The sequence below is a fragment of the Trachinotus anak genome, unplaced genomic scaffold, assembly GCF_046630095.1.
Source record: "Trachinotus anak isolate AG129_WGS33_773 ecotype Australia unplaced genomic scaffold, CSIRO_AGI_Tana_v1 ptg000011l, whole genome shotgun sequence".
Lineage (NCBI taxonomy): Eukaryota > Metazoa > Chordata > Actinopteri > Carangiformes > Carangidae > Trachinotus > Trachinotus anak.
Genome location: NW_027273862.1, coordinates 24748526 through 24775763, shown reverse-complemented (window position 1 = coordinate 24775763; position 27238 = coordinate 24748526). Strand labels below are relative to the sequence as shown.

The following is a 27238-nucleotide window of genomic DNA, read 5'->3' as shown; positions in this document are numbered from 1 at the left end:
CAGCTATAAGATGTGGTAACTACTGTGCTATGTAGTATGTTAAACCCAATGGGTACTGTTATTTCATATCAAATGACAGACACTACACTGAAGTGATAATCAAACAGGACATAATATTAATAAAACAAGCCTTTCCCCCATTGTGCATGCAGAAGAGTGTCAACAATAGCTTGTACGTGCTCCATTTTAGTCACAATATCTCCACAGAATTTATTTGTCATTCATTTGTCATTGTCTGTAGGCTTCTGTCTGGAGAAACAAAAACAAACCATTGTCTTCATCTAAACCCAGATAACACCAACTGCCGCTAAACAGCAAACTAAACACACTCAACTATTCAACGTTGTGCTTTTTTTTTCCAGGCAGGTGGATCTGTCTGTCTGATGATGACTGTTTGGGCGCTGCAGGCTGTGTGGCCAGCACCATGATGATGTATGCACACCTGCCATGGCTCCTGGCTAGCAGTCTCACAGCTGAAACAGTGGGGGAAGTGGGGGGTGGAACGGAAGGGTAGGACAGGATGGAGGTAGGGAAGCAGGGGACAGGGAAAGAGGGGTAGACGCCTTAAGGGGCGATGCTGGGGGGGAGGGGAAGAGAAAGCAAAAGAGCTAGAGAGCTGTATCCATTATTAATGGTAGTTTGCTGTATGGAGAAAGAGATCTAATGTGGCCATCAAGGTTGTAGTGCGTGTGTAATCGACAAAGACGGATTCTCTCACTGTGCCTCTTAAGTCTCTCCCGTTCCCCATCTTTCTCTTCTCTCCCAGTACATCTTCCCACTGTTTCTCAAATACACAAACCATTTAGGCCAGAGATTATCCTCACACAACAGGCTGCGCAGAGGAGCCTCACAAAGGGAAATTACAGCTCATTAGCTGATGAAGGGATTAGATGAGACAAAGGTGAACACAATAAAGTGGCATTAGATTTTTGTTTGTAATGTTGCCACTTAAGCTCTGAATCCAGTGTGTGAATACATCTAGTGTATGATATTGATCTTTATAACCAACACCTAAGTGGAACAAACCATACTTGCCTGGGTCTAACACACACATACTATTAAAAACAGATAGAAAGTCTCTCATGCCAGTTTTCCTTGTGGGGGCAATAAAAACTGTTAGTGTTAAATTTTTTTACACTGAGCGCATTCTTAAAGAAATAAGCTGCTAATGAGCACAAGTCACAAAAATGTCCTACAAGTTTTTCAAGGAATATTTCACAGTGTGACGATGATATAGTATCTTCACTGCCTGAATGCATGTTCATGTGTGAGATTAGTTTTTCCAACATTTCCACACTCCCTTTACAACAGGACTGCTGTTGGGTTTGATTTTTTTTTTTTTAATGTAAGCTCAACACTTATGACTCACCGCTTGGTAAGAAGAGAAGGATGCTGGGAACAAAGGGAATCAGGAAAAGGAAAACGGTCTTTAATAAAGGACATTGCGTACCTCAGGGTACTGGGGAACTCATTGAACCGCAAATGTGCAGCGCAGTATGGAAATAAATTAAAGACTAAAGATACTTAAAACTAATGTCTGGGGTTGTAGGTATATGGAGAGAATCTCTCTGGCCCACTACCAGTTGGGGCGGGCCAAAAAACCGCACCACCATGACGAATCTAATACAATTACACACACCGAGGTGTTGGGGGGTTGACAGAGAATGATGAAGCTAACATCAAACACAGTGTTGATAAATGGAAAGCAAGGAGCGGCTGACCAGAGGAGGAGTCGGAGCAGGAGAGGGCAGCGGAGGGAGGGGGAGGGGGAGACGGTTATTGATTGTACTGCCTGTGTTCTGGTTGCGAGGAGGATGACGATGGGAGGGAGGGAGATGTGTGAAGAATGAAGGGCAGGGTTCGCCCCGCGGGCAGCAGTTAAAGCCTTGTGCCCCTTGAGAACATACCAACTAGTCTCCAATGAGCTGCCCATTGGTCACGCTGAATATTTGATTGACACACAGAACCGGTTACTACCACTAACACCCTCTCCAAACCATCCCCCTCAAATAAACACAACAATGCATCCAAGGCTGATTGAAATTCAAAAGCGAGCCTTGACGCCACAGGCATAGACAGCGATGGGCAGAAGGGGGGCGGCAGTTGTGACCCACTAGGGTCCTATAAAAACAGATGCTAAATCACTTAACAGGTCCTAAATTAGTTGCTTGCGAATCTGCTGGGACACAGGGAACATAACAGCGTGTGGACACAGTGTGACTGGGTGGCGTGGTGCGAAGTCTCTTGGTGTGTGAAGTGTAATATATCACTCCAGGCTAAATGGACTACAACAATAGGAAGATAGCCTCAGTGGAGCACATTTCCTCACATGCCACAATCCAAACAAGTCACTGCAAAGATGCATCAAGTATCATTAGAGACAAAGAAATTCAATATAGAAAATGCATGGCCACACTGACAGCAGCATAACCTAACAAAGCTCCCCTCTGAAGGACTACACCACCTCCCCATCACCTGAGCAGTCGAAATCAATTTATCGGAAATGAGGACATGAGCGGCTGGTGACTGACGATGCCATGTGTGCATCTCATTTTCTCTGAGGGAGGCTTTGCTGCAGGATTTATCACCACCTCTGATCTCATTTCCTTTTCATATGCTAGTAAATCCCAGGTAAGGAGGACATTTGGGATGATACAGGGAGAGTGGCCAGCCCACTCAGATTGGACTCCTGGAATTAATCTAGGAAAATCCTCAATGCTAACCTGCTTAGTTGTCACTTAATCTAGGGGTAAACCAAACATCAATTACACTAAGCACAAAATGTGGGCCAGATAACCCTGATCCCTTACCCAACAATGAAACCAGAATGAAACTGGTTCATTTGATTCTTGGTGTAATTGGCGTACATGACCTTAAAGCATAGTAGATGCACAGGGAAGCAAACATTAATGGCTATGGGGAAAAAGTTGGCATTGCCGCAATACACACACACAACAAATTCTGCTTAATGAGTAGTAGGATTGGTAGTAGACGTAACCCCAATCCTGGCTACATCACCAATCTTCTCTGAATTCAGGTCAGCTCAAACAGGCTTACAGTCTACATTCAAGGACAAAACAACTTTCCCCTGGGGGGCTTCTCAGGTGACAACTTAAGTAACACTGTCTGGCTGCGAGTCACGCCAGCATTCCACAGACAAAAATGAGGATGTTGCAGCCAGGTGAGGTTAGCAAACAGTAAACAGGACTGCCAGTGGTAACCCATACAGCATGTCCATATTTTTGTGCTGTATGTTGCATGTAGTCAATGCAAGCCTGCATCAGGCAGTCATGGATTCGAACTGCGAGCTCCAGTTTCACACAAACTGGGTCAATCAGGACATGACCAAAACAGCCTTAAAGAATCTTAAGTTATACAGTGAAACTCTGCCTCATTAGCTGCGTTTTCTTTGACCACACCTGCTGTATGCTACCTTTGAGCTATTTTTGACTAACCAAGAGAAAAGTCTGCTTTTATCATCCAACCTAGTTTGGTCAATTAGGAACACAATGAGCATCCTGCACACTCCTGTGTGAGTACAGTTCATTTCCTGCCTTTATTGTTACAAGTGCTGGGCTCATTCAAAAGTGGATGAAATGGGGGGGAGGCCCAGACACTATTTACTCAGCAGGGAGAGACACAAGTCCCCGGCTTCCTAATGGCTTCCTGCATTTCACACAATTGTTTCCCCTCAGGAAACCTTATCGATACAGACTGCCGCCGCGTTGACCAAAAAACCCACAACACAATGGATACTGTGCTTTAATTAAGTATTGCTCAATGGGAAGATGACTTTTTTTGTTCCTTCAGCTAAAAATATTTTTGAAGATGTTCCATAATCTATGTCAATTTACTTTCCAAAGAGGGGGCTGCGTGTGCGTTTACTTGTTGAGTTTCCATTGCTCTCAGAAGAATTGGTGTGTTATCTTTATTATATTAACTAATGATGACAGAGGAGAATTGCACTCAGGGACAAGATATCACTTTGTCATTTCTGGCTGTCCAGCCTTCACCTATGTGACAATTATACAGAGTAACTGCCTGTTGAATAGCAAACACACAGGTGATTCACCTGGCAAGGCAATCAAATACGTGACAATCAAAGAGCAAGGAAGAAGGCAGAAACTAATTCACCACAAGAAAATGTGGGATTCATTCAGTGGATCCACCATACACTGTTTTAAACATCAAATGAACATGAGTGTATTTAACATATGAAGAGAAAGAAAACAGAATTTTAGAGCTGCTATGTGGTTAATCCTTTTTACTTCTGAGTGAGACGAGCCGTTTCCCCCTGCTTCTAGCCTCTGTGATAAGCTATGCTAAATGCATCAAAGCACTATCTCCATATTAAATGCATAGAAATCAAATTGTTATTGATCTTCAAACTCAAACTCATGGTAAGACAACATATAAGTGAATTCCTCAAAATGTCAGCGCATTCCTTTAAGGGCATTTGAATGGCCTGGTAAGTCAGATGAGCACAGGGCCTGTGAGCACAGGATCATAGTGGAACAAAACTGAACTGCAGATTTGTCTAAAATCCCCATACACAGGATGATATAGTATCTTTATCAAGGCCAAGAGGCCTTCACATCTTCAAAACCAGCAGCTGTATTTCTGATGTTACATACGAGGGGTTAACACAGCTCAGCTTCTACAGCATGCACATGAACCACAGGTATTTGTGGGACCAGCAGAAAGACAGCCCATAAAACCCACACTCAACTTCTGCCTAGCACGCGAGGAATGTTCTCTGAGCGCTTCACTATCAGCGTTGGTTCAGGAGGGGCTATCCTCGCCTCTCCTTTGAAGTCTGTGTGGGAGAAAGGCAAAATGGGAAAGGGGCAGTAATAGTGAGCTAGAGCCAAGAGGCTAGCTATTGCGAGGTCAGCCAATTTCTTTCTCATTAGAAATTAATTACCGACGTAGCCAGTGCGGGGGCCGGACCACGGAGTCGCTAGGCATGCCATGCATCACCCCACGGGGAGCACTTGAACCCCTGACCCCCCCACCACGGACGTTTGGGGCCAGAAGGGGTGCGTGACATGGCCCTGGCCCAGAGACACTGCCCCGCCAGGCTGGGAATGCAGTGGCACTGTGGGGGGATTGGGAGAGGGACAAAGAAAGGGAAGAGGGGCTCCACTGATTCAGGGCTCATTGGGTTAGAGAGCTGCATTATTAAGTCCCCTGCCACTCTGCAACAAAAAGTACCCCACAGGCTAGCAGCAGCTAATAAAACCACCACCCTTTATAACTCAAGACCACTTCTGACATCTTCTTTTGAGGAGAAATGAAAGTATGCAACTCGGTCCCCAGCTTAATGAAAGAATTCACATATTTCACCTGAATGAACTGTTGCTTCACTCTGAACGCGGACCAGTGAGGAGTGCCAAAACCGGCTTGAATGAAGCTACTTCCACACCTGCTTAATTAGATAATGTTGGGTGAATTTTCATTTAGACTTGCTTCACATCACTACAATATTATACGGCATATGGCACAAACAGACTGCTGGACATATTTTAGAATCATGCTCTGTGTGTGTGTGTGTGTGTGTGTGTGTGTGTGTGTGTGTGTGTGTGCTGAATTTGTTCAGCAGGTGTCCTGAAAAGCTTGAATGACATGCTTATGCACTCAGGACTAATTTAGACCACTCCAGGTAAATGAAGTATGAAAGCAGAAAATGCAGTTTGCTTTTCTCTCCAACCAATAACTCAGCACTTTGTGGGGTGCAGGCGAAAGGTTATACACTGTCCTTCACAAAAGAAACATACACCTTCACTTTCTGAACAATGGCTCTATTTAATTGTTATGACCCAGCTCCAATGCCTGTTGTTCATGTTGAAAAGCTAATGTTTGACAAGTGTCACATTTTCATTTAGGAAAAGAATACTTCTGCTGAATCTGGGATTTTATCAAATAAATATGGTAATTTCACTGGCTGTTACTTTACTCATCAAGCTAATGTACACTGGGGTCCAAAGGTCAGAGATCACGTTCCCATTAGACCCCACTGTATGTATTTATTTGTTTATAAATGTCAAAGATTCAAATTCTGTGCATTCACACAATCCACCATCCAAGTCTTTGCATTCCCCATTTGGCTAGATTGCCCACTGACAAGTAATTAGTCAATTAAAGGACTAGTCAACAGCAATACTGGTAATCAATTAATCATTTGAGTCATTTATCAAAAGCAATAAAAATGGCTCTAGCTTCTTAAATGTGAGGATTTCTCTTTTCTTTCTGTGTTTTTAACATAGTAAATAGAATTAACTTTGGGTTGTAACACTGGTTGGACAAAACAAGCAAATTAAAGATGTCACCTTGGGCTCTGGGAAAATATGACTTAAAGAACTAAAGAGTTAATCAGCTGATCAAAAAAAAAATAGATGGATAAATCAACAAAGAAAATAATTGCAGTACTAGTTGCAGCCCTATTAAAGGAAAGGCAAACTAAACTACATTCAAATCTGGCTTGGAAGACAAACCCAATTACCGTGCGCCCAAACATGTCATCCATCTCCTCATCCTAGCATGATTGAAAAGGGGGGGGGTAAATGAACAGACAGGTTTAACTGTAGCCATTAATGTTCATCTCCCTGGGTTCTTGATGGGACACCTCATTAAGAATCTGTTGGTAGCAGCTGGCTTGCTATCCTACTCCATTACTGCCCCACCATGCCAAAACCTCTGCCACTGGCCCTCCCACCCCATCCCCCACTCCAAACACGTCCCTCGTGTCTCATGTGACATCTGTGTCTCGGGGTCCTGTGATGGAATGCTGCTCGCCTGCTATTCCTCCGCAGGTGCTCCCTGCTGGCCGCCATCCATTTTGCGACCATGCTGGTGCTGTGGCTGAGTGACCTGTCACAGGCTGAGAAGTGTGTGTGTGTGTGTGTGTGTGGGGTGGGGGGGGGGGGTGCAAGTGGAGTCAAGGTTCAAGGGACAATGGTTAAGGAATCAGAGGGAATTGATGCAGCTGCAGCTTCCATCACTGGCCGTTGTGCGCACTTCAAGCTGGATGAAAATCCTCACCTCTAGGATCTTTCTGCTCTGCCTCCACCTGCTCATCCTCCGAACCAAGCTCATCCTCCTCTTTCATATCAGACAGAGAGAGGAAGGTCATGTCTGTATATAGACGCAGGTCAAGCGACCCAGAGGCTGCTGTCAGGTTCTTTATGGCTTCATCAAACAGCAACTGAAACGTTGCTGAACTATATAAACGGTTGAAGTAAGTTAAGGAAAAGAAAGTGACAACCTTTTAGTCATCAACAGTGAGAATAAGAGAAATACTGAGAGTCATAGTGTCACAGTGTGAAATTTGCGTAATCTTCCCCTGTATTGTGTAACTCTGTCAGTAAAGTAACTGTCTTCTCACAATCTTAAGTTTCATGTCAGAGCCAAACCTAGTCAATTATCAGACTCTATAAAAAAAGACTCTTCAAAAGATTATCATCCTCCCAAAAGGTCATGGACTAGAGCCCCAGTGTCTCCCCTATATACATTTTGCAGCTGCAAAATTATGGTTGCCACTGTAATGTCATGAAGTCACAATTACATGACTGCAGAGGGCTTTTAATTTGAAACTGGAGACATGTGGCGACACCCGACCAAGGCGAGAGGGAGAGAGAGAATAAGAAGAGAAAAAGAAATAGAAGAGAGAGAGGGGTAGATTTAACTAGCTAACATTAAGTTAGACAGACACTCGCACCACCCAGATATAAAAAAAGCCTTCATAGTCTGACTAGCAATCAGACAGACCAGGACAAATCCCCATCAAAAAATCCCCCAAGTTTTTACCAGCTTAGTTCACCACCCTTCAACCCCACAGCTGGAAAAAAAATCTCAGAAGAAACACTGAACCCACATTAGAAAAAAAGACACACATAACTGAGGAAAGAAAGAAAGTTGGGTCTTATTTTATAACCATGATCCCCATTGTCCAGGTGCATGGTCACATGGGAAGTGTGGTCATCTGAACCACCTCAAACACAATCCAGCTTAAAACAACTTGAATGCAAGTCTTAAATCACAGGCAGAGCAGACCCATCCAGGAGCTCCTGTTTTCCACCACTGTAAAAGTAATGCCTCACTTAAGATTTTCATTTTCATCAACAGTAAAATTTATTCACCACAGTTGTACAGTAAATCAAATTTCAAGGCACAATTAGCATTTTCTATGGCAAAGCTAAGGAGTATTTTGAGTTTGAGCCATGTAACATTAATATAAAAAGGAGAAATGCCATCATCTCTCAAGTAAGTGCTGCTGAGGGATGCATTTATTCAACTGTGAAGGGCCATGAAAGCAGAATCAAAAGAGACAGCCAATTCCATTACATCATGCCCGTGTATTAAAAAAGCTTAAAGCAGTAATTTCAGCATTTCGACTGCTTCTCCTGACCTCCGTTAGCTGTAGATGAGCTCAGAGTTGAGGAGGAACTGGCTCCAATAACATGGTGAGAAGTCAATGCAGTCAGTGGAGCCCAATGCCAGAGGGGAGCTCCCAGCAGCACAAAGGAGCCTCTATCTAACACTGAACTTTTCAAAGAATCGTTTCAGCTTGGGTTTAGCAGCAGAAACATTGGTTAATACCAGCAGAATTTTTTCAGGGGTCACCATAGCAGCAGGTGAAATCAAAATAAAACCTGGGCGGTTGAATGGGAGGGCACTAAGAAGAACTGGGATACAAGTTGATATATACATGAGCCTCCACTGGTCTTAACTCTAAACCCCAAATTGTTTAAACTTAATGTCTGAGACTCAACAATCTAGAACTCCGCTGGGCTCAACAAGCTGAGACAACGCCATGGAAAAGTACTGTGTAGGACAAAAAATGACACCTTCTTCTATTCTTGCTGAGGCTTAAACACACTACGCCTACTATGCTGAAAAGTTGAAGTGGTTTCTATGAATTTCTACTACAGAACCCAGACAAACCCGTTCCTAACTTGTAAAATAAACCATGAAAATAATGGAGAAGATACTGCCACTTCAAACAGAATTGTTCTGGCGCTAGTCACCAAATATGAAGCAGTTCTTTAACTATTAAACAGACACCATAATTAGAAATAAAAAGAAGTTGAGCACTGGTATTGAATTGGGTCATGTTTACTGTCAAAGAAAGTAAACATCTGACTTAATCATAATGTGAAAATAATCTCAGCAGGGCTTGCCAGTGCACATGTCAATATTTTCCAATGGGAAACATCAGGTTTTAAGTTATGTGAATCTTATAAAAATCTTTTTCCTGAGCACATTTTTAGAAATGAAAGTTCTCAGACAAACCCAAACCACACAACTACCAACCTCTTTACAATTCACAGCTGCAAGCAAATCTGTAATTTTGTCTTAAACTAAATAAAGACTTTCACAATAAAAGAAAAAAAATGCCAATAATATTATAAGTAGTGTGGCAGCCAATGCATGCCTTCCCTCCTTTTTGTTTCTCAAAATAAGTGCTTGGCACATAATACTGAATAGGTGGCATCAAGGTTGGAGGCTGCTCCACAGAAATGGTCTAACTTCTTCCCATCTTCTCAGTGAAAGTGGGTAAATGCTTTTTTTTTTTTTTCCTTTTGCTACAGAGCAAGTTCAAATCGGAGAAACTCTCTTAACTTTGTTGATAAAACAGCTGTTCAACCCCAGATGGGTGGCATACGCCTTAACAAATACCCACCCAAATATACACACATACAAACACACATCCCATCATGACTAAAGCTGCCAAGAGCCACAGGCTGGGCACAAGATGATGGCAGCCAGCGCTGCTGAGCAGTGCTCACAATCCTCTCTCTGTGACTGGCTGCCCCCCCCCACACCCTTTCAGCACATGAAAAGTTCCTTTGACTGAATGAATGAAGGCTGAGAGGCTCCATGTGTATGGATGACTGATACTTTATGACTGTGTATGTAAGATCTCCCCCACATACACATACATGTAAACCTACCAACAGTAATATGACGAGAATGGTGAAGATGAGAGTGTTCAAGGTTAAAAACAACAATACAAGTTTATTTAGTGAATGAAATGGAGCAGACCACCAATCTGTACTTGTATTGCTACAAGGCACAGGAGGCTTCATGATCCATGAAAACTATACTGGGTTGGGAATAACAAGATTCAAACTTCACTAATAATACTGGACAATTATGACGAACAAATATCCTCACACTGGAAAAGCTGCATTGAGTCTTGTTTGCCTGCGTTCTCTTTGAAGCACAAGCTACTTAACAGCTGCACTACACCATGAACTACACCATTGAGAAGACTTTCAGGTTAATTCATCACACCCTGGACGTCCTCCAAAGACACGGCAGAGAATAAATTCATGTCTGAGAGCTGCAGGATGTTGGAACTCCAGCAGATACACTGCAACCAAATGAAGGTTGTTAATCAGTCTTTCAAGAAGGATATTAGTCTCTCTTAATTTACAACCAGGACTGCTGCCAGGAATTAAACCTGTCACCTCACAATTACATTCAATACAAACTGCATTAATTATATTGAAGGTTTGTATGAGTAACAACTGATTGGGAAGAGTTGCCAAAATCTAAAGAATCTGCAAAAAGGGAGTGTCACCTAACATTTTCATTTTATCCTCATGTAGCCCACGCTCACTGAATAAAGTCTCTGTACTATATCCATCATTCCAAGGTGCTGTTGCCTCAGGTTCACATCATTATATATCATCCCCTCTTTTGCTTCCTTCTGAAAAGTAAAGATGAACTATTTTTCTCACAAATGCCTCTTCACTATCTCTCAGGTTTATGTACCTGTTATGAAATGCCTTTGTAAGACAATGCTTCAGTAGAAAATCTCTCTTGTCAATATTGAAACATCCCACAAGACGTCCCACATCCTTTTTCTCACAACCAACAGAAAATGCTTGTTATGGTTATGGACTTTTCATTAGATTTGTGAATAATAATGCAAAGACAAAATAAAGCCTTGTTCTTTTACTGCTTAGTGACTGCTGTAATTTGAACTATGTCCTTAAATCAAGTAAAGCTTTTAAAATTCAGAAGAATTTGAAAATAATAATTCAGGCATTTAAAAAAAAAAGGCTTAAGACATCTTATTTTACTAGGAAATCCCTGTATTATGCCCCCAGGGCTGTAAAAACAGTTCAGTGTACTACAGAGCCTTGCACTCATTAGTTCAGTCTCATCTGACAAGCACAGCTTGCATGTGTCATAATCCTATGCAGCTGCCACTACCAACAGGAGACAGCATGACAGGAGCTCTGCAGAACCAAAATAGCAAAAGTTTGAGGAAAAATTCAGGGGAAACTGTCCTCACTGTCCCGCTGAGGTTCTCCTTGAATGCCGGGCTAGGGGAAAATACTACTTTGCTTGCAGTACACTACTTAAATCTGGCATCAGTGCACACACTTCCATTTTCTGCTGTCATGCTGCACTTACAAAAGGACGGGCACTGAAACACAGAAGCTGGGCTCCTGCAGTTCTTCTGTATGCAGAGAAAGACTGGACAATGCCACGCTGTCCTAAAGAACATGACCGTGACTGCAGTCCAGCAGAACATAAATATTATACAACATGTCATGCTGCAAGACTACCACGTGCTATTCATACAACCCTCACTGTTTCATGTGGTTCTGGGTATTTTGCTGTTTTCGCTGTGCTGGTAAAAGCTTCAGAAAATGACAGACTGGTAAATATATGTGGACTTGTCTCTGCATATCACTGTGTGGCCAGCCCACTGCAACGCTCTCCATACATGTAGTCACATAATCCATAGAAAGACTGATTACAAGTGCCAGAAAAGTGCGCAGCAATGTTTTGTCAGAGGGGAATGCCTGACAAAATCAGAAAAGATTTTATCAATGCAAGATCATTATGTTAATATATTTTAAAATTTGAATGATGTCAGAAACACACAGTCTGCAACTGTACTCATAGAAATTCAGCTAAAATCCAAAATAAAAGATGAACAAAAAAGGTACCAATCCATATTTATAATTCAGACCTCCAAGATTATGGCCCAACACAACAAACACAACTGTATACTTTGTGTTTGTGTATGTATAACTGCATGACTGTAGCAAAGCTTGAGGAGCAGAGCATGACTGGTTTTATTCTCCAGAACATGACACAAGACACCTCATAGTTGAGGTGCATAGCAGCATAACAACAGAGATGACAAACTACACTCATATTGACATGCAACTATAATTTCAGTCTCTTCTTTGTATGCTTTGCTCACAACGCTGCTGTGTGCGTCAGCTCCAAGGAAACTGAAAAGACTCTGCTCTCCCAAAGGTCATTAAGCCTGAGCATCATTCAATCACAGCAGAACAGGGAAGCCTGGAGAGCACAACAGCACCACAGCGGATTAGGAACTTTGCATTTTGTTCTAATTTGAAAAGACAAAAAGTCAAAGGAAACGTGGAAATCAGGCAGGCAAGCGTGTTTCCAGCAACGTCTCCAGGAAAAGATAAAAATATTGTTGTTGTAATGTCCCTCGGGTTACCACAAAGTCTCAAAGGAGTCATCACACTGGGGCAGTATGGACAGCTTTATCGTCTGTAGACGCTATTCAACTTTTTTTTTTTTTTTTTTTTTCAAACTCCAAGCAAGTTTTCTTTCAGCCTGCTTTGTTTTGACATGAAAGGGCCAGTAGACACAAAGAAGACAGAAAGCAGCACAAATGGAAAGGTGCTGCATCTGACATTTTTTTAGGCACAGCAGGAACACCTCTGAATCTGAGAGAAGTTCTGCTTTTGAGAGGAGCACACTTGATGTGAGCTGCTTTTTGTGAACTAAGTAATCATAACATGGAATAGGATAGGCTGGCTTTCAAAGCACACAGAGAGCTGACGGTTCAGGACAACACCTAAACTCCTTCTGCACCACATAAAATGAAACAGTTAGCCCGTGTCCAGAGACCAGGGTTTCCCCCAGGAAATTGGTTAGAGGAAGGGTGAGTGTTTAAAAAAGGAGCCTTTATTCTAAGCTGGCACGTACAAAATATCCTGATGAAACCGGTGAACCATAAACTGCTGCTACAAATGTGGAACTTTAAACATTTAAATAGAGGAGCTGCTGAATATGGAATTTCAAGTTAATTTCAATCCAGTGTTTGACTGGCAGAGAAGTTCCTTTCTTCCCACACAGAAAAAAAAACTAAAATGTTCTGTTTTTATTCCATCATTGTGACATTGTTACTTGAATTAATTACAGCAAAATGAATGATCATTGAGTAACCCACCTGATCAATTACCATCATCTTCTGAGCTCAGCCTCACAGATTCTGACGCCGTCATTTCGTTTGAGAACCAAATTTGCCCTGCCCCATAAGTCAGAAGTTAATTTTCACGCCTACTTACAGCTGCTGCTTGTAATGTGAAGATGATTTTATTTTGTGTGCTGAAGCTTACTAAATGCACTGCCTTTTGGAGAAATTTGAAACAGGAACATAGGAATGTTGTGTGAAAAAATTACACTGGCGCAGACTCATTCACCGTACACCACTTGTGGTACGACTCAGACAAACCCAGAGAGCAGGTCTTCAGAGCAGACACTTGTGGGGGTGGGCAGTGTACTTCAAATTAATTTCACAACATTAACATTTTTCCAATATGAAAACTCATAAGTGAATGTTGGGAAAACTTCGTACAGCCCTGACAAAGTCTTTCAAGGCCACTGAATGTGCACAAGAATCAGAGGAGCAGGGGGGCCTGGTATACAGGCTGAAGTGGAGAGACAGGAAAAGCCGACTTCTGTCATGTTTCTCTGCACCACACCACTAGAAGCAGCTCTGATAGAGGTAATTTCATCTTAGCAGGGGGGCAGCAGAAGCCATGGACTTGTCCATGATCCGCTCTGGGTTTTAGACCATGATGCAGGCTTGGCTTCCCTCCACTCAAAACAGCCCTCCCTCCGCTACCACGAGCAACGAGCAAGCTGACCCAGGCTATGCCTCGGATACACAGGGGGCTAACAATGCCAGTTAGAGTAGCCGTTTCAAACAGCATGCTGAATAGCAATTGGTAAACATACGGAAACACACTGGAATAAAAATGTATAGTTGTGTGGAGAATTCAAAAAGCTTCAATCTGGTGTACCAGCATTAATCCTCCAGGCTAACCGATGATGTATGAAAGTTTGATGTGGTGAGAAATGGGATTATTAAACCATGTAAGTTTCAAGACTTGCATTTTTTCTTTGGTGCAAATAATAGAGATCTTGGCTATAGTTTAACCGCGCTATGTCGAAACAAATCGTGCAGTTCAGCCTACACTGTGGATACTGTTTTAATCAATAGCTATATATGAGAAAATCAGCAGACAGGACGGCCTTGTTAGATTAAATAAAAATCAGGAGTCCTGTTGGTTGCCCAAATAGTCATCTAAAGCTTAAGATGAAAGCAGGTGTTTACAATGACCCCCAGCCAGCAAAGAGATGCAACAGCAGATGTCATGCCATCTATTCAGAGGATATTGATCCACCTTTCCCCCTGCCTATTACATGTGATAAACTGCTGTGACAGTTAGTGCAAATTATTTCATTAATTGTGGTCAGTTTAACCCTGCACACGAACACTGCTCAGGCAGATTCAGCCGCTGAAAAAGCAAAAAGGAACAAAGCACAAACGAGTTGTTATTTTCAACTGCGATCTCAAACTGCTGACCTCACAACACCATCTCGTACATGAGAACAGTGAAAAGCAACAAGCAACTAGCATTTCCTAAAGGAGGTGGTTTCATTAGTGAAGCATATGAATCAAACACTTGGCAAAGTGTGCAATTATCCGTCTCAGGGTGGATGGAGGTCATTAGGACTTTATGAGAGATTGGAGCCCATAAATAAATGATCAGTAAACAGCATACTCTATACGGCTCTGACAGCAGGTGACTCTGCATGACGGCCCCTCTCAACTCATCATAAGATGATCTGGACGTGAGGAAAAGATTCTGCGATTGAGAGCAAAGGATGAAATTGTAAAATTCATTTGAGTAAATGGCCAGAACAGAAACCTTTTACTACCCTTTGCAAACAGATTACACTGTGAAAGGAGAGTGAGGCCTGAATTATTCTTCAAATTAAGGATGAATAAGGTGCAGCTTTTAGCACTCTTACTTCTTTTCCCCACAGACTGGGGATGTAGGACCACCAGGGCTTTCCAAACACAACAACACAAAGTGGTAAATTATGTTCTTAGCAGCAGAGTCCACAGAAAAGACCTTAAAGGCACCAAAGAAAACAGCAGTTGTTTGTAAAGTCTGAGCAATGCTGCATCTGAGGTGGTCTGTGAGGATAACACCCTGGAGAGTGGTCTGTAAGAGCAGAGAGGGTTGCCAAATGTTTACACATTTCAGCAAGTTATTTGCATTGTCCTCTGAGAGATAATCAGCACACAATTCCCTCCCAGCAGGATTACAGAGATAAGATAGGGCCTAAATGGATTTTACACTCCTCTAACAGGCACTTGTTTACAAAAGCCAAACTTCTGGGGCATTTTTTAAGGTTCTAACAACTTCTAAGAGCTGCAGATGAGGAAGTGGTAAAAAATAGCAGCAGTGTGGCTAAAGTTTTACAGGTTATTCCAAAGTAAAACAAAAAAGTGAGACCATCTATTATATCTGTCCCCAAACCAAATGGGACTCTTTAAGTTAGGGCTGAAACTCCACCAACTTTGATAAAGATAAGTTTTGGCCACAGTGAAGACCTCAAACAAATGTGTTTTGAATAAACAGATATTTTCAGAGAAGGGGACCCCACAATTAGTAATTTGAGACTCTCTCTGCGTGTGGGTCCCAGTCCAATTCTCTGGAATCAATCAAAGCTCCCAAAGGAACTCCCTGGTCCCCTTAATCTCCTGGTTTTATTACTTTCCAGACAGTCAGCCTGTTTCACCCTACCCCCATCTCTCTCTTTTGTACTGATCTCCAGCAAAGCCAAGGAGGGGCTTTTTTTTCTCTCTCTCTCTCTCTCTCCTCTATCTCCCCTTCCACCACTGCAGAGCGCTTCTCATGCAGGAGAGGGTCTTTCATCAGGCTCCACACGCAAGAGACCCCAACAGCTAACAGAGGCCCGTCATTCCTCGGCCGGTCTACTGAGCACATCCATTCTTTTTAACCAGGAAAATAAACAACAAGCTTTCAAAGGCGCATGGACTGCTTTTTCTGGACACAGACACACACACACACACACACACACAACTATTTTGCATATCACGAGAATGATGGAAAAAACTGGGCCATGTTGCACAAGAGCGAGTTATATTTGCAATTTTGCAAACCACATGCTGCTGTGTTTGATAGCGTCTAACAGCTTAAATGATAAAGATATGACTGTCGCGATGGGGTATGTGATAAGGGCAGGAGCTGTGCACTCCAGTGACTGACAGAAAGCCATGAGAGAAAATGTCTTTCTTATTTATCTCAGGCACTCATGGCTTGGGAGTGCTTATAACGGACCGTGGTGGGTTGTGCTGAAACATACAGACCCAAATCAATACCTAATATCAAGAATTCACCTCCAATATCAGTGGAATCCCTCACTACAGAACACCACCAGTTGGAATAAGACGGATAGTGAAGTGAACGCTGCAGTGCAGTGCCCTCACTTCAAAACAATTAACAGAAGCAAATGAATTAGGTTCTGTTTATCCATCAGCCAAACATGTATTGACGCCCAGGTAATGAGATGTCTGCTGGACTGATGATGCTAGCTTATTACCTGACAGTGGACACTAATGAGTCTTTGCATAGTGTATTTTTCAGATTCAAGTTACTTCCATCCTTTGCATTTCCCATGACCACAGAGCTAGCCAAGCACAGATGGATGGATGATCTCAGTTCAGCAAACAAATATATTATTTAGTCTTTCAAACCCAACTGCACACAACCCAAAGACACCTTAGTGAAAGAGCTACACCTCATGTCTATGAATCACTGGAGAGGCAAACACAGAAAAGCTACCAGCAGTTCTGCCTCTACAGCCTCTGTGCAGACAAAAGGAAGGGCAAAGCATGTTGCTTTTACAGCATGAAACAGGGCTGGCCTAGGGGGTAAATGGTGTGCCTGCTATTTAAGAAGTAGCCCACTTTTAAAGTTGTCCAAATGCTGGAGGAGCAAGTGACCTAAACCCAGCAGAACAAGCTGCCCGGCTCCATGTCTGGTTTTCAGAGCCAGCAGCTCGCATTCCGTGTGTTTCTTCTTTCAACTCGTGATACAGTGAGGGTAAGTTTCTTCATAAACAGACGCACAGCAGGGCAGCTCGCAGGCGCTTACCTTTGTCGACATGCTTTGCAGCGGTGGTCGCCGTGTAGAGAAAGGTGAGACAGAGGAGAGAGAGGAGCGACAGAGCTCCCCGCTCGGCCATCACTTTTCACAAATAAATCTTTGCAGGCTTCAGGAACCCCGGGGAAGCTTTCACCAAACAAGAAATCCTTAAAATCCCCGGCCACCTCCTGTAAATGCACAAGGGACGAAAAAGTTCAAAGTCCTAAAATGTGCAGAAACATCCGGAGCCAGGTACTTTGAAAGCTGGCCGGATGAAACATGTAGCTGGGAAGAGAAAGCCGCAGGTTAGAGAGACTGTTTTCTCAACTTGGTCGAGGCAGAGGTCGGAGAAAAAACACTGAAATCAATCCATTGCCACGGAGGAGCAGCGCAAGGGCGAAAACATCTGCGGTTGACTTGAGCGAAACTGCGCCGACTTTGCCACTCCGATGCGCGTCAAGTGCGTAAAAGACGAGAAAGGGGCTCAGGAGGAGAAAAGATAAGATCCGGGCAGAGGGAGAAATCTCCGCCGCGGCCAGCTCTCTGCGCACGGACGGGACGTAAGAGAGCAGCGTGGTGAAGGGCTGGATCTCCGCAGGCTCCCCGGAAAACAGGGCGTGGAGTCGCACGGAAGTTTGGATCCTGGCTGCCCGTATGCTCAGGCAGCAACTAAAATACGGTGTGGGATTTCAGCCCCAAGACAGCACCTCACCAACACAACACGGGTCCGCCAGTGTGCTAAAATTATACCCAAATCTTACACCTAAATATAGCATTAACAAGAAGTTAATACTTAACCCCTGTAATGCCTGGCCCCAGAAATAATGGACAGACAATCCTGATTTCTTGATTTCTTATTTGGCCCTTTCACAAAATTTGAAGAAAAAAAATTACAAAAAATTCTTTGCAAAAAGGTTTTTCCAAATTTTATACACGATTTTACTCCATACTAAAATGCAAAAAATGATGTAATTATAACTTGCTTCAACAGATTAAGTGTTCATGTTGGAATATTATTAAAAATCTCAAAGAAAATGTCACTGGAAAATTGTAAAAATCGCAATTTTCTTGACCTTGATCCAGTGAGTTGGGAGCTATCTGAAGGCGGCCAACCTGGATTGTCCCATGTACTGTGTTTGAATTGTTGTAGTGATAAAGGGATCCACCAGGGGCTGGAGACAAGTATCAGATTGGATACAAGAGGGTTTTGAGTGAAGTTTTTTACCATAAGGTGATGCAATAGGTCTCTTTGATCCATTTGGCATTATAGGGTTAAACTTAAAGTCCAAAACAAACTGACTCTAAAACACATCTGTCTCATTAAAATCACAATTTCAAATACATCTTATAAATAAAAAAAAAAAAAAGAAAAGAAATAACTATGTGGAACAGGTTCACGACTAATTGGCACCAAACCCAGTGCACTCCCAACTCTGTGGCTCTTTAAGTCTTTTATTAGCTCACTCACTGTTTTGTTTCCTGACTCATCACTTAAACTGTTTAGTCTCATGGCCCACACTTATATAAATCACTACTGGAATGTAACTAACTCAAAGACAAATTTGAAGTACTTGTACTTTACTTGAATATTTTTCTTTTAATGCCACTTTCTGCTTTTACTACATTTTCGAGGGAAATGTAGTTTCTTTTTTCCTTCACATTTTTTAGCTTTTGTTGCCAGTTACGTTACAAATTAGCTAAAATTACCTTGATCAGTAAAATCAATAAGATTCTGCTTTTACCTGAATGCATGTGTAATAATAATCTAATGATATAATAGTGAAAGAGTCACTGGGACATATTTCTGTACTAAGTACTTTTACTTTTAATACTTACAAGTACAGGATTATTACTTGTAAGATAGTATTTAAGACCTATACAATGTGGTATTATTTTTTTACTTACATAAAGTATCTGAATGATTCTTTCACCGCTGATAAATATTTTTAAATGCAGTTTATGGCTACCAGTCTGCTAACTGCTATTTACCTCTGCACAGGTGATTAACCGCTAGCTAACAGGTAGCTAGCTAAGCTAACATTAAAGCTAAGTATGTTGCTAAACCGGAAAAGCCTCAAAGGTAGTTTGGCAACACTTACCAAACATTTCCATCATTTCTGTCAACCTGGACAAATATGACAAATACTGTGACTTTTCACAATCAATGTGACTTTTGACTGGTTGCAGTAAATGCAGTAAAATAATATTTAGATTAATAGCAATCCCTGGAGGGGGGGATTCAAAAAGTAAACAGCTAAACTTTTATGTAAGTACAATTTTGAATGCAGGACCTCTAGCAACTACTCTACAGACTACTCTTACACTGTGCTAATTACCAGTTTTACTTTACCTTTACTTCGGTCTATGACTCAATTATTGTTAATAAGTGTAAATCTCAAAAACAGTTCTCAGGTGTAAAACCTAAAAGTTTTGTGACAGGCACGATGAGGCTAAACACCCTAAGCACAGGACATCTGCCAGGCAAAACAGCAGAAATCTGACCTGTAAAGACACATTTTTCTTACCTGTAATCACCTTGTAATGAGAAAGAGGACCTCCAGTGGTGCTGTGTTTCTGTCATCTGTGTGGAGATGGGTCTGGGGATTCTATATTATTTGATTAATGGCAATTTGCACCACTAAAGTACAGTATCTGCTATGACACATCCTCCATCTTGTGGCCCTGGTCTTGTAGAGCTGTGTCAAAAAAACTACTTTTAATCTTCATTGTTTTGTTTTATGTTGTGGTTGTATGTTGAAAATTTTTATGACATTACTTCCACTTTTTCTGTGTGTCAAGTATCCTAATTAACACACAGAAAACCAGGGGCAAGGAAGTATTACTTCATCATTGGAGTACTGGGGCAGCAGCCTCCAATTATTTTCATTATCAATATGTCTGACAACTCTTTTCTTCAACAGTGGATTGATTTTTAGTCTCTAAAATGTCAAATAATAATAATAATAATAATAATAATAATAATAATAATAATAATAATAATAGTGAGGAAAAGGCCCATCATTCCTGAAGTACTGCTGCTTGCTTGTTTTCTCTGACTAACAGTAAAAAAAGATGAGTTTACTATCATAGAAAGCTGAGAAACTAGTAAATATTCACATTTAAGAATTTTCTTTAAAATGATTAAGATTAGACCAGAGCTGCCAATTTTTACATCAATCAACTAATTGATTAATCAATTAATCATTTCCAATTTAGAGTACTGGTTGGTTTGTATAGTGGGGTTCAACACAACTTTTTGCCCAGGGACCCAGTAGAAGGTTAATCTAGCCCTGAGGACAGCTGAGTTTTTATGTCCTTATAGTCAAAAATTCTTTATGCTACTTAATTGAATGCCTTGTTTTTCATTGTACCCATAAACTAACCTTCTTCTAATTTGTCCTACTTCCAGAGTAATAATGGTATTATAAATTAGATGGTGGGAAGCCTCCAATTGTTCTGTCAATATAAAAGCAACATTAAATTTTCAGGGAAAAAAAACAGTTAACTGTACTTTCCTAGCACCTCTTTTGACATTGTTTAGTACTGTATATTTAATGTTGTAGATCTGGGTCATAAATGTTGATGTCAGACTATGTTTATCAAACAAAAATGCGGATATACTAAATTTAGGTGGGTTTAACCTCCACTGTGCTTGAGTGTTCATGTTCCTCAAGGGGACATAGACTGGGATTTAACTGAAAAGCAGTAAAACATGTTCTTAATTCATGCCACAAGAGCCCTGTATATTCACTAGTTGTGAATTCAATAGCAGTGAATCTATTTAACCTCAGTTAATATTTTTACCTCTTATAGCCTAATCCTGCGATTAAACAGCTGTTATACAGTAGAACTAGAGCAAGTTTCAGTGATACATCCATGCCCACTGCAGCTGTCCACATAACTTGTTTATACATGGCCCAAATAATGGAAAAAATCTTTTCCTGTTTAGAATAATGTTCACAGAAATCCAAACAGGCACAGAGGCCAACATCTGTAACTTGATTCTCGTAGATGATGTCACATGGTGGCTGGAAATCAGAAGATAGGATTAAGTTCCTTAAGTTTCAGATCAAGTTGCTTAAAATAATCCCAGGGCTGGTTTGTATTGTTATAGGACAGGGGATGAAAGGAGAGATGAAGTAAACATCCTTTTTTTTTCAAGATAGGGAATTGAAAGCGCATTAAAAAAAATCTGACATTTGCACCACTCCCCTTTTTGAGGAAGGCTCTGTACTTGTTGGCATGATTATAAAGTAACTTGCTCTTTGGACTTAATGGAGCAGAATTATGAAGGGCAAAGAAAAGAAGTGTTGTATTCTCCCTCAGCTTGTGACAAGGCTTTAGGAAGAAGGGAAAAGGGAAGGTGTGACCTGTTTGGAAGCAAGCTATATCCCAACACTGCTGTACCCTCCAATAAAACAAAGCCTTTCACTCAGACACATGGAACAGCTCCCCCCACTGGTTTGAGTAATCCATGACATATTAATCACAACCATTCCCCCCTATGGGCATGACAGAGCGTCTTTTTTTTGTTTGGTACCTCTGGAGCTGCCCTGGACCTGTTTCTCATTTTAACTGTCAAACATAACATTTTCACTTTCAATTAATGATACTTTCATTATGCTGTGCTGATTGCGTGGTGTGCCTCAAGGCTCACCTCTTGGGCCAACAATGTTTTCCTTTTACCTTTGTCATATTATTTCTCAGCTCTTGTCATTTGGATACAAACACAATCAGTTATATCCTTTAAGCAAACTAAATCATCCCACTGAAATATGAGTGTGACAACTCTTTAGTTGCTGTCCAGAACTAGATGTCTGAGAAATTCACTCCATCCAGTTTATACAAAGTTGGTGTACTTGTTATTGGCCCAGAACTCATCTGAAGAAAACAAGGACACACACAGCACTGCACAGTCCAGCAAGACCACAGAGGGGAAGGCATGAATGATTCAGTGTGTTATCTGTAAATACTGCAATGCTTCCTGGTGGGCAGCAGAAGGCAGACATGCCAATTATGAATGAATAAATGCACCAATGAATAAAAGAACCAATGAGCAAGTGATTTACATTTTGGATTCACAAGATGTTGCACTTCTACAAATGGCACACCTTGCATTCATTGCAATATCGCTGGGTCAGAAACGGGTTGAACTTTTCAGAAACACTGCAAAATAAGATGTCGTCGTTTACCAAAAAATTATACACCAATTTAACCTCATGATTGTGAGCTCCAGATTGTGCCAAACTCACATCGACACTAATAATCAACAAGTCTTGGGTATCTAGTGGCCTAGTTGGTACAACACACAACATATTACTTCAGCATTACTTGTTTGTTTCCAGCTCAGGACATTTGTTGCATGTCATACCCTTCTGATTTCTTGTCTGCCTCTCTACTACCAACCGTCCAATGAAAGTAAAATGTGCCAAAAACAAAACAAAAATCAACATCTTATATTATAGTTGTTCATTTTCTGCAGTCTTACTCATCATATTCAATTTTCAAGCTAGGTTAACACACTTTGATACATCTCCCACTCAGTAACTACAAGAGTCAGGTTGCTAAGCAGGGTCGGGTACTTGTGTCAGTATGCTCATATGGTTTCGTCAGATTCACAAATCAACAGTTTCACTGGAAAAATTTATCATGAACAAAGAAAAATAGAAACCCCACTGATTTTACTTCAAAAACATTGGTACTTTGAAGCAAAGGTTCCAGGGCAACTCTTAATATTACCCTTACCAATAATGTGTTGTACTTCTGTGTCTGCAAATCATTTTTTCAAAATGAACTTTGTGTTTCCAAATAGTGGATTTACCATCATCTTGAGGCAAAACCTTGCACACACAAAATGAAGGAAAGCAAGTGATATATATTATTATTTGACGTCGTGCAAAGCTTGACAGTTTTGTGCTGTATAGGAAGACTGCACAGGGGAAGTCATTAAATTCTCTTTATATGTTGCATACATGCATGATATTCAGGTGATGGCAGACAACATACAGTACAGTCGGACAGATTATTATGGTTTTGGCTTGTAGCTAGGTTTACATGACTGGCCATTATAATTTAATGGCTAACATTTGTTCCTCTACGAGACATATCCCCCAGTCTGCTGAAAAGGAACCAAAACATTTATTCCAACACTATATGAATCCAGACCACAGCTTTTTATAGCATGCTCTGCCCTTTATAATGAAGCAATATATTCCACAAAGATTTGCCTGTTAAAGTCAGTTCTCATTCCAGGGCCAATTATATTATGTACATGCACACAGCTGGGCTCAAACTCACTTCTAATTCTTTAACAGTGTGCCCCCCCCCCCCCCCCCCAAACCACCGCACCGCACCCCTGACAGCCTGTTGCTCTGCGTTCCAGGAACATATTTCTTACAGATTAAAGAACAAGGTCATACCAAATCTCAAATCTCCGACATTAAAGAGATATTCACGTCATGAATCAAGTAATGGCAACCATGCAGTTGAGGAAATGGCCATTAGATTACTGCACTGAAAGGATTAACTTGCACTTGAGGCAGCTGTTAAGCGTAATATTTCAAACGTTTCTAAATATTTTGAACTCTGTTAAAAGCAGCAACCATATGTACGGCATAACATATTCAGGCGTCATTAAGTTGCACGGACTGTTAGTATGCTGAGAAAAAACTGAAGTCAAATCTACACACACACACACACACACACACACACACACACACACACACACAGAGTCTTTTCTATATCATTTTCTCCCTTTACTGACTAATTAAATGCCATATTCATTAACTTGAAACATTTCTCACTCATTAATATCATCTCTCCCCCAATACTTTCACCAAATCAGCTGTTCTTTTCTAATGATTGGTGTGGATTACCAATACTGGCATTGAGTTAAATGTGATCCCAGCATGATCCTGATCTTATTTAGAGCAGGATTAAGAGGCACGAGGCTCAGCTCATGGACGAGTCGGATGAACAGTCTTTAGCATGGCATTTGCTTCAATTTTAGGATTATTTACACTCTAAAAAGACACATCACCTCATCCACTGACCACTGAACACAGAAGAGCAGCTCCAATTCTGAGTTACAGTGCGAGTCCAGTTAAGCAACCAGTAACTGAGTAGATACGACAGTTATGGTCAACACAGTGGTGTTAGTTGTGGTGACTTAATGAGCAACTGTGCATGTGTGTGTGTGTGTGAGTGTGGTGCATTGCTGCAAATGTGCAGCTGTGTGCGTAAATGTAAAAGTAACTGGCCACAAGAAAGGGGATGACATTTCAATCCTCCTATATTTCCTCCTCCAAGGGTGTGTATCTAAGTGTGTGTGTAGGTTATTTACCCACTGAGACAAACAGCTGCTGTGTACCTGGCCCAGACCCTGGGCTAAAGATGGCAGCAGCACATGGCCTCATGGAGCATTCTCACCTGCCACTGCACAACACACAACTTGCTTCAGCAGGAAGCAGCCGGCGTTGCACTCGGACACCCCCATCATACATGTGCTTGCCTGGGCACATTTTCTGAGGCTGGCACAGCTCACCTCGCACATGTCAGCACTTTCTTTCCCTGTCTTCGCTCTTTTCCTGGATGCGGGTAATCATTGTTCTAATTACCTCTCAGTGTGCAGCACGCAGCCTGCTGAAACCAGAGGCTTGATTGACGTCAGAAGTCACAGAGAGGATGCAGAGGGCAGAGGAGCAGCACTCACAGTCACAGCGACCAAATAAACTGGGATCTTCTGAGCTCTTACTATTAAGGTAATGGGGTGGGATGTTTTGTTAGATTACTGACACAGTACTCACCGGTGATTTTGATCAGGGCATGGGTCAAAACAGGTCTGCTAAGTGACACATACAGGTTTTCCAGTATCATCTTCTCTTGAACCACACCCAGATTATTCAAAATGTCAACATTTATTTGTCACTTACACAATGTTTGCAAAAAATAAAATAATAAAAGTTAAAACAGGATAAAGATATAAACAACACATGGTGCGAAAAGCACAATTGCAGTAATAGAATCTAATCAATTAATAATTACTCTGAAATATGAGTCAAAATGGGACCTGAAAACATGAGCCAGAATGTGAATATTGACAGTACACATGATAAAATATGAGAAATTGATCTCATATTACAACAGAGATTAAGCTTCAGCTATAACTCTGACCAGGAATGTCTGAGGAATGCACGAATGTCCGCAAATATTTGGCAGGTGTTGGGCAACAAGTGTGCAACAATGGGAAAATATTATTCATGGTCAGATGTTGTAAGTCTGAAATCTAATGATAACTTGTATAATGCCACAAGTGTAAGTATAGTGCATTATGAATTAAAACTGTATACCTTTTTCTCAGATGTCACAGGTACATAATAAGAAATGCTATTGGACATGTGTTCACCATATGGGAAAGAATAAGTGAAAAGTAACTTAATCACAAGTAGAAACGAGGCGGGTCATACTGAGTAAGGTGCAGCTATATTAGAGGTCTGGCAATCATCACTTTGATATATGAGTTTTCAAAGCAACATGAGCTCCAAAAAGACCAAAATCTCTGTGGCAAAACTGCAGGTGCATTTGTGAGTAAAAAAAAAAAAAAAAAAAGCGAAATAATTCTATATGTCCAAAGGAAAAGCTTTGACGCTGGCCTATTTTACCACAAGCTCAGACCATGGATTCTGAGCGCGCTACGAGGATGGATTTATGAACGCTTTGATTTATTTTCAGGGAAGGAGTATGGAAAATGTTGACAACATATGGCCAACAGAGTCAAACTTCATCAACAAAGAGGAGCAGAATCATGAGCTGAAAGTAACAAGAATGTGAGATGAAATGCTACCGCACTGCTAAATGACATCAAAGCAAATACAGCCCGAGCCTGTTTGCAGTCGTTTCTCATGAGGAGGCAACATTTTTATTTACCTCCTGTGGGTCTTTTGGGACCATAAACTCAAAATATATTATGCAGTCTGTAGTGTAACACTCTCATAGTGTAAAGGTATGGCTGATGGATTGATACCGCTTTGAAACATGAAACATAGGCTACTAGAACGTATGCTTGTCTGCAGGCACATCAAACACCTGAATAAACTTTTTATGTCAAATTGAACTGTGCCGATGAAATTATTGTGCATTGCTGCTGAACATAAAGTGGATGTTTTTAGACAATGACTGTTTTTTTCTGCTTTCTTTTGTGATGTTTTTTTTAATTTTATGTTTTTTATGTTTTAAAATGGTGAGAATTGTAAAGCAGACTAAAGAGAAAAGAGTCTGTCATTATAACAGTATTTTTTTCTGGGCTTTTGTCTCTTCAGGAAAGACACATCACTCTTCTTTTTAAAGGTTAGTCAGTGACAATAGCGTACAGGTGTGCTTGAAATGTCAATGGTTTCTAATGAAAGGAATAGAAATTCAAATCGGAGCCATTAAGCCCAACAGCTCTTGGTTGGATAAATCTGTTCACCCCCTGCTACAGTTCACAGGCACAGCTCTGCCTTCGTGCCTATTTCACAGACAGACGGGTGATTCTATCTCCGGTTCATTTGCTGAATATGGACAGTTCCTGTGCTCCAAAGGCATACATGTACATTCAAGCGCATTTACAGGGGGATATTAGATTGAAAGAAGGTGTAATTTGTCAAAACTGGCATTTCAAACCAATTTGACAGTGGAAGATAATGTAGCCTCAAGAGTTCTCTGCCCATCTTCCCCTCCTCTCTGTTAGACTCCATCTTGTGAAGGCAGAGGCTTCCTTAACATCCCAGCAGGAGCCTTCTGCTCACAGACGCAAGGCTAACAAACTGAGCAGCGTAAACATGGGCTTCAAAATGAATACTCGATGCTGTATGGATTTTGCTGTGGTGCCCCGCTTTGAGTTATAGCCATTGAAATATGTTGAAAGAAGCCAACTGTGGAGAGACTTTAATTTTTTTTCTGTTTTATGAGTAAATATTTTGAGATTTGTGGAAACCCTGCTGATAAAT

The 27238-nt window shown here is 41.3% G+C and overlaps 1 protein-coding gene across 11 annotated transcripts in view; it reads right to left on the bottom strand.

Moving 5' to 3' along the window:
* neo1a (neogenin 1a) overlaps positions 1-18099 on the bottom strand; it is a 155789-nt gene extending 137690 nt beyond the window's left edge. For 3 of the 11 annotated variants that reach the window (XM_071489230.1, XM_071489226.1, XM_071489223.1), the window contains exon 1: positions 17262-18096. In XM_071489230.1, coding sequence (XP_071345331.1) covers positions 17262-17352 — 91 coding nt within the window. In that variant the 5' untranslated portion in view covers positions 17353-18096. Of the gene's footprint in view, positions 1-17261 lie in introns of all 11 variants that reach the window. The other 8 variants (XM_071489231.1, XM_071489222.1, XM_071489221.1 and 5 more) reach the window with 7 other exon arrangements.
* Between the last annotated feature and the right edge of the window lie 9139 nt (positions 18100-27238).